Source organism: Serinus canaria, chromosome 13 (assembly GCF_022539315.1).
Source record: "Serinus canaria isolate serCan28SL12 chromosome 13, serCan2020, whole genome shotgun sequence".
Lineage (NCBI taxonomy): Eukaryota > Metazoa > Chordata > Aves > Passeriformes > Fringillidae > Serinus > Serinus canaria.
The window spans coordinates 9,316,891-9,331,485 of NC_066327.1; the positions used below are offsets into that span (position 1 = coordinate 9,316,891).

Consider the following 14,595-nt stretch of genomic DNA (forward strand, 5'->3'; position numbering starts at 1 on the left):
CAAATTGTAAAATTGACTTTTCACCTCGTCTGCGGCAGCAAATCTGTCGCTTTTCTTCTTCCCAGTTTTTCGGAGTGGAGCGGGAGGCGAGGTGGGGGTCTGGGGGAAGGGGCTGGGGGGAAGGAGAGTGATGAAAAGTGCAACGGGACGAGACCCCCCCTCACCTCCCCCTCCGCCTCCGGCCCCGGGCCGAGCGCCGGGCGGTGCGCGGGGGCGCGGGGCGGTGCGCGCTAGCGGAGAGGCGCGCCCGGGCCGGCGGGCAGCCCGCGGAAGCCCCTTAGGCTGTCGGCCGGCGCATAAGCGCAGTCCTCGGAGGTGGCGGGGCTGCTGGGGCCGGAGGCGGAGGCGCAGAGCGAGGGGGCGGACGGGGAGGCGCTGGACAGCCAGGACCCCGCGTCGCTGCCGGGGCTGGGGGGCGCGGCGGCCCCGCGGAAGGCGGGGGGCGGCGGGAGGCACTGCTCGGCCAGGCGGAGGGTCTCGGAGAGGGCCCAGATGTAGTTGTAGGCGAAGCGCAGGGTCTCGATCTTGGTGAGCTTGGTGTCGTCGGGGAAGGTGGGCAGGACGCTGCGGAGCTCGTCCAGGGCGGCGTTGAGGTGGTGCATGCGGTTCCGCTCCCGGTCGTTGGCCTTGACCCGCCGGCTGCGCTTCAGCGTGTGCAGCAGCGCCTCGGTCCGCGCCCGCGCACGGCCGCGCCGTCTCCGCCGCTCCCGCGGAGCGCTGGGCTCCGCGCCGTCGCCGCTGCTGGGCGCCTCGGCGGGCATCCTGCGGGAGAGAAGCCGGAGCCCGTCACTGCCACGCGGGGCTGGGGAGGATGGAGGGGGGAACGAAGGGGAAGGTGCGAAGCTGCCGGGGAAGGGGTGGGGGGGAAGGAAAAAAAAAATATAACGGAGAGGGTGGCGGTGCGTCTGCTTGGCAGGTGCCGGCGCTCCCGTACTCACATGGAAAGGCACTCCCGGGGATGCGGATAATCAATAACGGTGTAAAAACACAGAGAGGAAAAAGCCGAGCCGGACGCTATAGGGAAAAGCAGGGGGCACAGCGCCGGAAAAAAAAAAAAAAAAAAAAAAAAAAAAGGCGAAAAAAAAGCCAAAGCCCGGGGAAAGGCGGGGCGGGGGGACACGCGACCGCGCGTGGCTTTGAAGTGCTGCGGGCTGCGATCCGCTCGTGTGAGCGGCGGCTTTGGCACACGACGGCGCGGCCGGCCGTTCTTATAGCGGCGGGCGGACAATGGCCCCGTGGCCGCCCCGCGGGGCCGCGCCGAGGCGGCAGGTCGGCCCCGTGCGCCGCGCCCTCCGGAGCGTGCCCGCAATTACCGCGGGCGGCTGCGCATCTGCCGCGCCCCCGGGGGACGGGGGAGAGAGGGGGGGTCCCCCCGCTTTGTCCCCCCCCGTGTGCGGCGAGGGAGGCGGCAGGACAAAGCGACAAAGCGGGCAGGGGGGTGGCGGCTCAGCGCGGGGGTGGAGGGGTCACCGTCCCGCTCCGGCCGGAGGGGCTCCAGCGTGAGTTTAAACCGCTGCGAGCAGGGGGTTTGGGGAAAGAGAAAGGTTAATCTGGATTTCCAGAGGATGAACTGTGGATTATTCCCCAGCCAGATGCGGGCGGAAGATTTTGTCAGGTTTTCGTTGCACCTTGCGGTTTTTGCTGCATCCAAGCGTCAAAGTGAAAATGCTCTAAAATGATAAAACTCGAAGCAGGTATTTCCCTCCTGCGTTTCTCAGGTGAATATCAACACGCGCTTTGGCTTTCACGTGCTTTGCTTTGAAAAGGGTTTTGCAGGTGTTCAGAAAGTTAAAAGTTCCAAAGGACATTTATTTTAAAAGCTTTGATGGTTACACTTACAATACATATACACTGTAGATACATTTATACACACTGTATATACAATGCACAGATACAATTCTTCTTTGTCTGGATAAAAACTAAGAATCACGCTGTTTTGATTGTAAAGTTCTTGCGGCTTCTGCTAGTCCCCATTCAGTGCTAGGATATCGCTATCTCACATTTTGGGAAGCCACAGTTTTGTAAGTGGCTAAAAAGTTTCCTAATTCTGACATCTGGCTCTTTGCATCCTGCTCTCGCTGCTTGGAAGAAGCCCCATTGTCAGCACTCAGGTACTTGTGTCCCTGGAAGGTTTTCAGTTTCACCGCCCGTCAATAGCCATTTTCAGGTGCCCATGCCTAAATTCACATGCATTTACCTGATTTCCCCTCACACAAAATGTAGATTGATTCCCCCTCCTTTGATTTTCTTCTATGACTTTGATCTTTGATAGACAGGGAAAATTGACAGCATAAATTATTGTATATCTCTGCATTTTAAGTTCTTAACAACAATTCTTTACTCGAACCTGAGCGAGGAATTCTATGAGAATTATTTCTGTTTCCCACCCTCCTCGCTTTGCGATGACCCACGACACCAGCAAACTGCCACAAACAACCTTCTTTGTGCCAAGAAGATCACGCACAGAAGTGAGCAATCCAAAAAGCCCTGGGTGATGAATATTAACGAGTCTCAAACTAGAAGTAGTTTGGCAGTGGCCGAGCTGGCAGGATCAGCTCTCTTTCTGCTTTTTACGTCTTTATCCGCTCGCAGACCGGGGCTGTGCAACACACCCAGGTACGGCAGGAGACAGAGGGGGGGCTGGCTGTTCCCGGGAGGGACTGGGCTCTCTCAATCACCGGACCTGCAATCAGGCTGATGTTTTTAGGGCCTCTGCATACATAAGTGACTTTCTGCGCTAAGCAGTTCCACTTCACTGAGTTACTCATGTCCTTAAGTGACGGCACAATTAGAGGGCTCTGGCAGCGGGCAGAGACCGACGGTGGAGTTTCCAGCACTACCCAGAAAGCCAGAAGGGACCAAAATTTAAAGGTTATGGAAGCATATGGCAAAAAGTGTTCAACTTTTGTTACTGTGCATTTTATATAGTGGTATAAACTCCAGTGTTGTCTGCAACACTTTTATTGTCTTTTGTTTGGTTGTCTTTGAGCAGTCAATAGTTTATTCATTAAAATGTTTATGATTCCCTAGAGTTCCACAGACTTTGGCACAACTGATCACTTGTCTGAAAGTTTGCAGTGAAAGCGCATTATTCATTAGTCCTTATCCATCATTTGCAGTTTGTCATTTGTTATTCTCTTGTTTTAAAAGTTTGTGCTCCAATCAAGGAGGGGAGAGAGCACCATGTGTCTCTGTGATCAGTCACAGCCATGAATAGCCAGGGCTGAAGTGAATGTTTCACAAACAACCCATAGGCTGAAATTTGTTTGCATAATCTATTCACTGCGTACTTATGAATAACGAATGCATTCACAGAACCAGAATTGTTTCAGGAAGCCTTCGCAAACAGAAAGAAGTGCTAAATATCTTGGATAATTTATTCCCGATGAATAATTCAACCAGTTCTATCACAGGCAGTCTACTAATTTTGCAGATAAATTATTCAGCCAACACAGATAATAGCTCTTACACCTTATGGGCCTGCTCCTATGAAAGTCAGCTGCTGAAGTTATGTGAAGTTTTCTGGGATGGGAAAAGAAAAAAATTCCAAAATGAAACAGGACCAGTGATTTCAAAAAACATGCAGTGTGTTACTAGCATCTCACTGATATGATGGTCTTAGTCTGAGTTTTAGCCTTTGATATTAAATTTTCCACCTTAATGTAAATGTAGCTGGGTTCAGCTTCTCTCATGGATGATATTAATTTCATGTTTTCAACTCTAAGGAAGTTTTCAGAAACACTTCATCATTTGCTTTGAGAAACAGCACTTTAAAAAAGTGAGTGGGAAAAAAGTTCAAATGGTATTTTTTACTAAGAAAACTGCAAAAGTACAGCTGGATCAACCCATCCTTCCTTACAAGAGATGGCAGACTGCTCATCCAAAATCCAAATTGTCGTGGGTGCATTTCCATGCAGCACAATTAACACTTGTAAGGCCTGGAGCATGAAGCTGGTTTCTGTGCCCTCATGTTGAGACATCATGCGTGGGGTCTCACTCATGGCTGGACTCCAGAAAAAGTAGGAATTGATGAATAAAGGTGGAGGAAGGGCTTTTAGAGAAAATGTGCCCCAAGGCTCCCTGCAGCTCTGGGGATGCACTGTTTCCTTCAAAGAAAGAGCCAGACCATGAGAAGATGCCATTCCCTGGTGAGTGTTTTCTGTACCTTGTAAAAGTAAGTAAAAATCCATGTTATTCAACTTCACATTTCTAACCAAACCAGGATTTTGGTCATTAGAGCAGTGTTAGCATCACTCTTCAAGCATGGAAATGAGCAGTTCACAGTAAAACTGCTCCTACAATTGGAATGCTTCAGAGAACTCAGAGAACTCAGAACTTTTTTCTCAAGTCTTGAGATTCACATCATTACAGCAACTCAGCATACTCTCTTTTGTTACATTACTACAAGAGGTCTTGAACTAATGATGAGTTCTTGGGATGAGTGGCAAAATAACAAATGAACCAGGAGAATACTGCTTCTTTGCTCCCTCATTGTTTGAAAGCATGGCCAGAAAGGGAAGGCAGAGCTGCCTGTGGAGAGTGCTTGAACCAGATTTGGAGAGCTGACATGCTGATGGCAAAGCCGTCAGAAGAAAGCTGAAAGCTGGACCTGGTGCCTTGCAGGAGTAAAGGAAGGACCTTGCCCCCTCACCCCTGGAGACGCCCCGGGGAGGCAGCAGGGATTTAAAAGCAGGTAGAAAGCCAGGAGATGGTTCAGAGGGGCAGCTTGTCTCCTTGTGCTTGTCTGGACATGGTGCAGAGCACAGCGGCTTCTGTCCAGCCTGGTCTGGGGACAGATGTGTGGTGAGGGCTGCCAGGGTAGGGGTGGACATGCTGTGCTGTGCTCCTGGGACCCTTCACTGGCTGGAGTCACCTTACAGTGCCCAGCCTGAGGCTCTCAGGGGCTTCAGGGGTTGATGCTGTGGCTGCTGCCTAATGGACAGCCCTGGAAGCCCAATATTTGGAAGGGATCTCAGCCTGCAGGGAGGCAGCATTAACCCCTTTTGGAGCAGGAGCCAGTTTTCCTGCCAGGGAAACACCTTGGGAGCAGCTCAAGGGCTTTGTGAAGGATTTGGCCTCGTCCCCTACCTGCCTGTGGCCAGTGTGAGGCCTCGGGCTGTGTGCCAGGGGCTGCCTGGGGTGGGGAGCACAGGGACATCACAGGGAGTGTCCCCATGCACCAGTGGGGTCCTGGCCCAGCGAGCCAAATCCTCCCTGAAATCCTGCACAAGTGCCTGGGAGTTGCAGTCAGGGCTCAACCCCTCCTGGGGGATCTGTAGAAATAGTGGGAATGCTTTATTTTCAGGTTTTAAATGTGTGATGTAACATTTTGCTTCTCTTTGAAAGGGGGAATTGAGTTGGTAAACGATTGTTCCCTGCAAGCACAAATGTATTTTGTTTGTTGTAATTAAAATGTTTTAATGAGACAACCATAAAATCAACCATTAATTATTTTTTTTCAAACACTTCTGCTTCCTTTTGAGCTAGGTCTATTTAGAAATAGTTTAGAGAGTAGCCTGCAGTTTTATTCTTTCTGTGGTATTATACACAGGAGTGGAGAAGTCATTTATAAATAATTACACAATGTTTTGGGTCTTTGGGTTTGTATAATATATCAAAGCGATTAGTACATGCATTGTTCCATTGTAAATGGTTTTTTTCCCTTCCTTTCAGTTTCACTTGCCTTGTCTTCTATCTAAACCTTTTTCGTGAAATCCTTTGTCTTCCTCATTCTTTTAGCTTGTTACAGTGCAGGGACATTCTTCTTATTCAAACACTCACAGCATGAGCAAAGAAAGCTACTTCTGTCGCATCTTAAGTTTTACCATAACTTTCTGGCATTTTCTTTTCTTCCAATTTTCCCAGACTACTGATAGGGTAATGAAGAATTATAACATACATCAATTATTGGTGCTCACGGTGTATTATGCTTCTGAATTCAAGGGGAGATAAAGAGAAAAAAAAAAAAAAAGTGCCACTTTCTGTGGTTTTGAGGCACATGAGAGAGGACTCGGCGCAGATTATTTATAACATCTTTCTGAGCATCAATTATGTTTGACTCCTACAGCCACTTCCTTGTCCCACTGGTTTTATGGCCAGAAGGAGTCATTTTTGTGTGTGGTAGCTGTGGCATTTAACTTGTTTCTTTTATGAGGAGCCCAAACAATGCATCTTCAGGCCAAACAATCTATCTCCTTGAATAATAGCCCAAATGTCACTCAAGTGCTCGGGGCTGGGAAATGTGTGATCGTGGTAAAGGACCACGGGAAGAAAGCATCACTCTTTCTGGAGATGGAGGAGCTTGTGGGGTGCCTGAGGGGCTCCCCAGAATGGGAGATGGGCTGGACCTGGTGTGGGGTGCAGGTGCCTGGGAATGCAACTGGCTGCCCAAGGTTTCAGCAACCCTAATCCAAGTTCTCCAATAAAAAGGGCCAAACCCTGCTAGAGTGGTCATGTTGCTGGGGCACACTCCCTGCCTGGCTCTTCCCCAGCCTCCTGGCTACCACATTAGCTGGGAGAAATGAGATTAGGATGTTGTCACCTCTGAGAAACAAGCCCTTTCCTCCTGCACCTATATTGTGCAAGAGATTTTTCTTCTCTTCTTTTTCCCCTTCCACCTTCTCCCTCCCACAATTGTCCCTCTTTTGCTGATTTGTATTTTGCTAATTGAAACTAGAATACTTATCCTAAAAGAAAGGGACAAAATTCACTGACTGCCCTGCAGGACAAATCCCCCAACCACATCCAAACTAGGAAGTTTAACTCCATGCTCAGGTTTTCTTTAATACCTTCCCTATCAACAATTCTGCTTAGGAGGGGCAAAGACAACATGAAAGATTTAAGCACCATGAAGTGGGGGTGAAATTGAGCCTGAACTCTTGGGGGGCCTCGGGGGTGCCCCCCAGCTCTGGGGGGAGTCCCGTTTGGCTCTGAGAAGGCGGGGGAGGATGGCTCAGGGCAGCCTGCAGGTCCCGGTGCCCCGCGGGGCCCGGGGGATTTGCTGCCATTTGCATAGCAGGTGTTGGTGCCGGGCCATTCTTCCTTAAGGGAGTTTTAATACGGGATAAATTACTGGGAATTAGGAGCAGGCAGGTGACAAGAAAAGAGTCTTCTCCTGACCTTGGCAGGGAATTGGAGAGAATGGCTAAAAAAAAGAAAAAAAGAAAAAAAGAAAAAAAAAAAAAAAAAGAAAACCTAAATGCAGAGGCTTCTGCCCCGACCCAGGGAGTTTGGGGTACGCAGGCACTGGGGGAGGGAGCTCTCCCCAACTTCTCCCAAAACTGAGGTTTGGACTCAGGAACGCAGTAATCCCAGGACAGAAATGCGATTACTGGCCTGAGGATCTTTGATTGAGTAGGTCTGGAAGGGGAGTTTAAAATGTTAATCCCTGGTATAATCCCTCCTCTGGCATTGTAGGGACAAGGGTTGCACCCAAGGGAATTGCCTGCTTCCTTCCCCAGGATTTGGGGAGGGAGGGCAGGGCTGGGGACCAGCCCCCCCATGGGTGTGCCACACAGACACGTGTCCCACATGTGCCCCCAGCCATGCACTCACGTGCCCTGCACACGCAGGTGTGTGCAGAAACAGTCACACACAGCCACTCGTGCAGCTCCTCCTATGATGCTGATTTTACATCCATAAATATATGTACCTCTGCACACAGAATGGGAGAGGAAGGCTGGGTCACTCACATTCCCAGGGAGCCTTGATCAAAATTCCCTGCCACACCTCAGTCTCTGCTCTGCCCCAGCAATTAGAGCACAATGTACATGAGAGAAAATTCAGATGCTTAAGGTGGTTTTTAGTGTGGATCCATTTTGAAGTGCATCCACTTCCAGGCTGTTGGGGCAGGTAGGAAAGGTTTTTCTCTAAAGGAACATCAGTATGAAGCCATCCAGATGTTCACATCAAAGGAAACTGGATGAATTACATACACGAATAGAGGCAATCTATAGTAAAAGATTACATCAGTGAGGAAGAAGCTGACAATTCCTCAATTAAAAAAAAAAAAAAAAGCAGGTGAATTCACCCCAAACTAGATGTGAGGGCTAGGCAGGGACCTGACAGAGCTTGCAGGAGCCCCAGAGCCAGGGCAAAGTGGGCAGGTGGGAAAGGAGAAGAGACAGCTCCAGCCAACATTCCTGGACTCAGGGTCCTGCACCCTGACCCCAGGGATGACCCTTTGGGGTGCTGGTCCTGCCACCCTGGTCATGAGAGGGACAAGGGTGACACCCCAAGGCTCAGTGCTGCAAATTCGGCCATGCAGGGACAAGGGTTTGCATCTCAGCCTGTGGTACAGAATGGTAGATTTGCTCTGCTTTCTGGAATTTAAAGGAACCCTTTGCACTGCCTTAAATGGCCTCTGGTTATCCATTTAACTTACCATTCATGCTAGTATTATATGTGCATTATACCCCTTAAAGTTCCCATTTTCAGGGACAAACCCACAGGTATGAACAGTGAAATTCCAGTCTGAATTCAACCCCTGGTGGGTGAAAGCAGCTGTGAAGGTGAGAGAGCCCATCTTGCTCTCCATCATGCTCACAGCCAGCAACCATCTCCTCAGTAGCTCTTTATCATAATGCCTCCAGGTATAAAGAGAAAAGAAGAGAAAAATAATAGTGCTAAACTGCAAGTGTAACAGCCCTTGAAAGCTCTCAGCAGAGTATGGGACCAAACTGCTGGGTTTGCTGGCACCAGTACAAAATGGTGCAGCTGAACTGGGCAGGGAGTGAGAAGGAGAAATTCTCCAGGGAGACACTTGAGGAGCTGTGCTTTGTGCCTGGAGTGGGACTGTGGAGGATCAGAGGATGCAGCTAAGGCTGGCTCACAGTTAATTGGAAAGAATAGTTCTCAAAGTGTATATTAGCCCTTATAATCCCTTCACAGTGGTCTGCTAGTGTAGCTCTAGGTTTTAGGCCTGCTAATACATATTTTGGAATGGCTGGAAGGGGTAAAATGCTAAGTAAATACAAAGTACTAGTTCTAGTATTCAGGAATTCAGTGTTCAGGAAATTAGACAATGGAGCAGCAGGATTAAGGGAAAGCAAATGTTGTCCTAGGTGAAGTTTTTTTTCCCTTGGGGCTGGATGCACTTCCACAATAAGAAGCTCCTTTGAAACAAGTGCTTGGCTAATGAGGGGAGACAAGTTTGGCTGACATGTTTCTGCTGGGCCTCTGGTGAGGGGATGCCTCTTGCTCTTCCAATTTGAGCATGTAGTAAATTGTGTTAAAATAGCTAATTATAAATGAAGAAGTGAATGTGCTTCTTCTTAAACCCAAGGCATAAAACCCAAGGCATAAAACCCAAGGCATAAAACCCAAGGCATAAAACCCAAGGCATTTTTTCCTTCACCTCAGGTTAAATGGGTGTCAGGTCTTGAGATGTTTCTGTTCATTACAGTGGGAATAAACAGAATATAGAGATATTTTCTCTGGAGCTGGTGCAGCTTCACTTCTCCAAAGCAGCTGTTGGAGTAAATCAGGGCTCTGCCCCTCTTACTCCACTGTGCAAACAGGAGAGGATCCAATGAGACTGAAAAGGGGGTGAGAAATATCTTTCACTAGATCACTTTATATTTCTTGTCTTGTGGTCCTTGTGTATATACAGCTGGTGCTATCCCAAGGAATCTTTTTCCTTTCCTTTATTTCCCCCCCAGAAACAAATAGGATATGACTTGGATTTATTTTTATCTTGCTCTCAGGGTTTGGTGTTATTTATCTTCATTAAACTGTTAATGGCCCCAGATGATGCTCCAGCTGCTGGGAATTATTTACCTCTGGGGCAATGAACTCCAGCCACCGTCCTCACCACAGGAGAAAAAAAAAAAAGAAAGAGAAAACCCCACCTTTTCTGACTTGTAAGTGATGGGAATTGCCACAAGGTGTCAACCTCCACTAAGCTGCAGCCCGGAGCTGGTTCTGCTCTCCCGGCAGTGGCGGGGATGGATAACCCGGTGCAGAGACACTGCTGGAAAACCCGGGCACCTGCTTCAAGTAAGTGGAAAAATATCTCTTGTAACATGGAAAAATTATTGTTCCCCCTCCATTCTTTGCTTTATGGCTATGCTTCATTTCTATTTTATTTTTTTTTATTTTCTACAATGACCTTTAGCCAAATTCAGCGTTTATCTTCATCCTTTTCTCCTGACCCTGAAGGAACATTTCCCAAACATCATGACAAACCCAGTAAGTATATATATATATATATATATATATATATATATATGTGTGTGTGTGTGTGTGTGTGTATAAATATATATGTGTATATATATATATATATATATATATATATATACTATATATATATATATATATATATATTTTTTTTTTTTTTTTTTTTTCCTTTAAAGCTGACATTTTCCCTCTGTAGAGCAGCATTTCAAGGCATCATTGTCTAGGATGTTCTGTGCAGTTGAGGTGTTGGGATTTTACCTTCTGGGCAACCCAAACCTCTGTTTCCTCACAGGACCATTCAGGTGAGTGTTGGACTCTATGATTCTTGTGGAATATTCTGTGTTTCTGTGTTCCCTTTTTCAGCCACCCTTCTCAAGCACCACTGCTTTCTGCAGAAGCACTGTCCCAGGTGCCTTCAGACTGAGAGCAATCCCAAGGATTTCTTGCCTTCTTTTGTTCCTTAGCTCCCTGCAGCCTTGGCTGAGCATGATGTAGCTCGTGGGCTGGTGGCATCGCTCAGAGCCAGAGGAGATGATGTGACTCTGGTTGCTGTAATGAGGAACTGGATTTTCCTGGCACAGCTGTTTCAGCTGTTGCACAAAAATGGAGAGGGAACACCCTGCCAGCCACTTACACTTTGAATTGGAAAGGCAGCCCTTGGCAAACTGGGCTGGGGGAGATGTGGTGCTTGACTGGGAATTGCTGTCCCAGGGAAGGAGCTGAGGAGCTCTGAGTTGGTTTGATTTTCCTGATGTGGTCATAGAAGTGATAAGTCTGGAGAGATAAAAAATAAAAGTTGGAGCAAACCACAAGGAAATATGTAAATGGTGGAATTATGAAGGTAATAGAAACGGAAAAGTGTTTTTATGCAAGACAATTGAATGGTCAATAATGAGGTAAAAATGCTGAGGGGTAAAGACAAAAGACGTTTCTTCCAGGATTAGAAGTGAGCTCAAAATTGCCAAGGCCTACTGGAAGTGGGGGGGTGGTGGTGGAAAGAAGCCTGTTGTAGCATTTCTTTTCCTTTAATAAGCTTCTTTTTCTGGGTGTCCTGAGTGTTCAGATGTAGCACACTTAGTGCCTAGTAACCCAACAAAGCTTTGATTGGTGCCTCTGCAGAAAGATTTTCTTTTCCTTGCAGGTTTCTAACCATGAAAAAACCCCTGAGATCAGTTGCTTCAGAATCCTTAATTAAACACAACAAAGAAGGGCAATTAGAGCTGTGTTTTCTTTTTGTCATCCAGCAAATCTTGCAAACCTCAAAACCCTTTTCCTTCTCCAAGATTTATGATGGGAATAAATCATAATAATTCCTGTAATTATCAGCTTTAAGTGAACATGAACAGGATTTTTTTTTTTTTCCTTGGAGGAGGTTCTGAAACCCATTCAAGAGGAATTCACTAACATCTTTTACTGTGCAGGAGGAAAACCAAAACCACAGGGGTGGTGATTTTCCAGGCCTTGGCTGCCTGCCTCCTCTCCTGCCACCTCATGTCATGTCACTGCTCCTGCTGGGCTGGGTGCCCTCCATGTGTGTGTCAGAGCAGCCACTGCCCAAGAGCTGATGGCACAAACAGGGAAAAGAGGGAGAAAAATCAAAGGGGATTTGAGGACTTGAGAGGCTGGTGAGAGGACCAGCAATGCAGTGTGTCACTGGGTGTTCAGGGAATGGGCTCTGTGTGTCACAGCCCTACAGGCACGTCCTGCAGGCTTTGCTGGGCTGGTTGATGTAGCTGTGCTGGTACCCACAAAAGAGAGCAAGTTCTCCTCTTCAGGCAATGAAGGTGATGCTGTGCATGTGTGGGTTTTGCTGTTGGGAGGTCACAGGGACCTACCTGGGGACAAGATGGCAATGTAACACCAGAGGAATGGCAGCCACAGGGGGCCCTGGGCTTTCTGGAGAGCAGGTGGCAGAAGGGAGAATCTCTGGGCAAGAAAACCACATTGATCAGAAAGGCTTGTGTTTTTAAAGGATTTGGGGCAGGTGTTTGGGAATGAGTCTGCCCTGAGTTGTGCTGCAATCCAGTTCCCCCGTGCTGGTGTGATGGATGTGGCTCCTGTAGACAGAGCAGCCAGGTGTTCTGTTTTCCCTTAGTGTACAAGTTCCAAACTGATGGGATAATAGGATGGTGTGAACCTTTGAGCAGGCTTCCCAAAACCACAGATGCTTTGCCTTTTTTTCTTTTTCCTTTCCTTTTCTTTTCCAAAAAAAATTCTTTGGAAGCGTTTCCTTGGCCAAATGCAATAGTTGAGGTTTTTCTTGTGGAGCTGGGGAAGAGCAGCACACAATGAGCAGCCTCCAAACTGATTTATAATGCAGACAGCCATAGAGGTGTTCCTTGGCTGACTGAGAAGGGTTTTGGTTGCCACTAGATGTCCTTTCAGCCCTGCTTTCCCCACTGCTCCTTCAGAACAGTCATCTGGGCTGGGATTTGATGGCCATGGCCAAGGAGCTGCTGGACACCTGAGTGCTGGTGGGAGAAAGGAAGGGGCCTGAATCCCAGGCTGCTGGGGCCTCCCAGGCATCCTTTTGATCTCACTGGGCTTTGCTCAGGCAGGGCTGGCTCACAGAAATGCTCAAAACCCAACTTCTGGATCTGTTCTGTACTGGATATTAACCATTCTAATACTTGTAGCATGACTCAGGGACTGTTGCTGGAGCACTGGTGGATGGCAGAGGTGATGGCCCAAGGGCAAGCCTTGGAGGGTAAAAAGGATGGTGACCCCATTTAATTCAGCTGTTCAACTTTCTCTCTGTGAAACTGCAGTTCAAATATCTTTGCAGGCATATTCCACAGAGATGCAGGTATGTGTTGTCAGAAAGCACAGCCAAATATTTTGTGAGATTTTCCAAGTTGCCTGGATGCCCAGGATTTTGAAAACCATTCATATTTCTGTGTGTATTGATATCTACAAACACCTGGAGCTGCTTGCATGCTCTGTCTCTCAGGCAATGGCAATCCCTGCTGCTATTTTGGGTGATGGAATTAGAGGAGATCTTTGCCAGAAATGTGTGTTGGTTACAAGTATATCTGGAGGCTCATGGGGTGCAGCCTTTCTAGGCAAACAAGGGATTTCCAGGAAACACTTGGCTCTCTGTGGTTTAGGATCAGAGAGGAATCAATGACTAACAGACACAGAGTTTCTGATGGAGCAAACCCAGAGTTAGTGAGCACTGCAAACAGCAATCCTCAAAAATACCTGTATTTCCAGTTGAGGCCATGCACACCCCAACCCACTGAAGGGAACAAACTGAACAACAAATCCCAGCATGAGTGCCAGACCTACAGACTGCCCTGGCATGGCCTTGGTGCAGTCAGGGCTTCCAATGGGCTGTCCATCCTCCTGGATCTCAAGCCCAAACCCAGCCCTAACCACCTTACCTTTTCCCAAAAGTGCTGAAACAACCAGGAATAAATGAGGTCTTCAGATGCTGGGCACATCTGGATTTCAGTGCTTCCATTTTGAAAACTGGCTTTGGAGGAAAATTACCCCAAATGTGGCTGGAGCTTCATTTGTCTTAAGGGAAGTGTGTTTGGAGAGTACAAGGCCCCTCTGTCTGGGCTTGTATAAAACCTGTTAAGTGATGTCAGGGTGCACAGAGGCCCATTACCCCTGAACAGGCACAGCTCCCTGCCTCTGGATCTCACTGGGATGGTGAATCCTTGGGACAATGACTTTTTTATTCACATTTGTTCCTATTCTCTAGAAATATGGGCCCAGAAGGGACCCAGCTCTGCTGTTGAATTAGCTCAGAGAGAATTTGTGTTGCTGTAACACTGCCTTCAACTTCCCCCTCAGGTCCCAGGGGTGACCAGTGCAAACCCCCAGCCCCAACAATGACTTCACCATCCATCCCCACTTTGCTCCCACAGCCCTGATAAAACTTTGTGGGTGTGCAACCAGCACTTCCACCACGTGGATGTGCTCAGGACATGTGTGTGACTGTCTGGCATGGCCTTGTGCCTTGATTTAGGGAGCCTGTGGGAGCTGGGGCACAGCAGGACCTGCTGAGAGCCATCTCACATGGAGCACCAAGCAGTCATCCCTCCTTAATAAACTTTTTTGGCCATTGCTGACCCCGACCATATATGAACAAGTGCAAGGCAAGTGGTGAAAGGCTCTGTGTAACATTACAAATCCCATTTGGTGCTCTCACTGGAAAGGCCAGGCAGGGCTCCCTGCTATTGTGTCCCCTCCCTGCAGCTGTTGGGTGAGCCTGTGCCTTTGTTAGAATGAACTCCAGTGGACTGGTTTGGCAGGGGGGCAGCCCGTGGGTACCAGTGCCAGGGGGAGGATGGCCCTGGATACCAGTACCAGTGGGTACCAGTGCCAGGGGGAGGATGGCCCTGGATACCAGTACCAGTGGGTACCAGTGCCAGGGGAAGGATGGCCCTGGATACCGGTACCAGTGGGTAC

At 48.4% G+C, this 14,595-nt stretch overlaps 1 protein-coding gene across 1 annotated transcript; it reads right to left on the reverse strand.

Moving 5' to 3' along the window:
• Positions 1–230: 230 nt before the first annotated feature.
• NEUROG1 (neurogenin 1) lies at positions 231–761 on the reverse strand. The gene has a single exon (XM_050979769.1). The coding sequence runs from the start codon at positions 759–761 to the stop codon at positions 231–233; it is 531 nt and encodes a 176-aa protein (XP_050835726.1).
• Between the last annotated feature and the right edge of the window lie 13,834 nt (positions 762–14,595).

Bases quoted from the DNA above. Each gene is read 5' to 3' on its own strand.
- NEUROG1 (XM_050979769.1), bottom strand. From the start codon at position 761: ATGCCCGCCGAGGCGCCCAGCAGCGGCGACGGCGCGGAGCCCAGCGCT.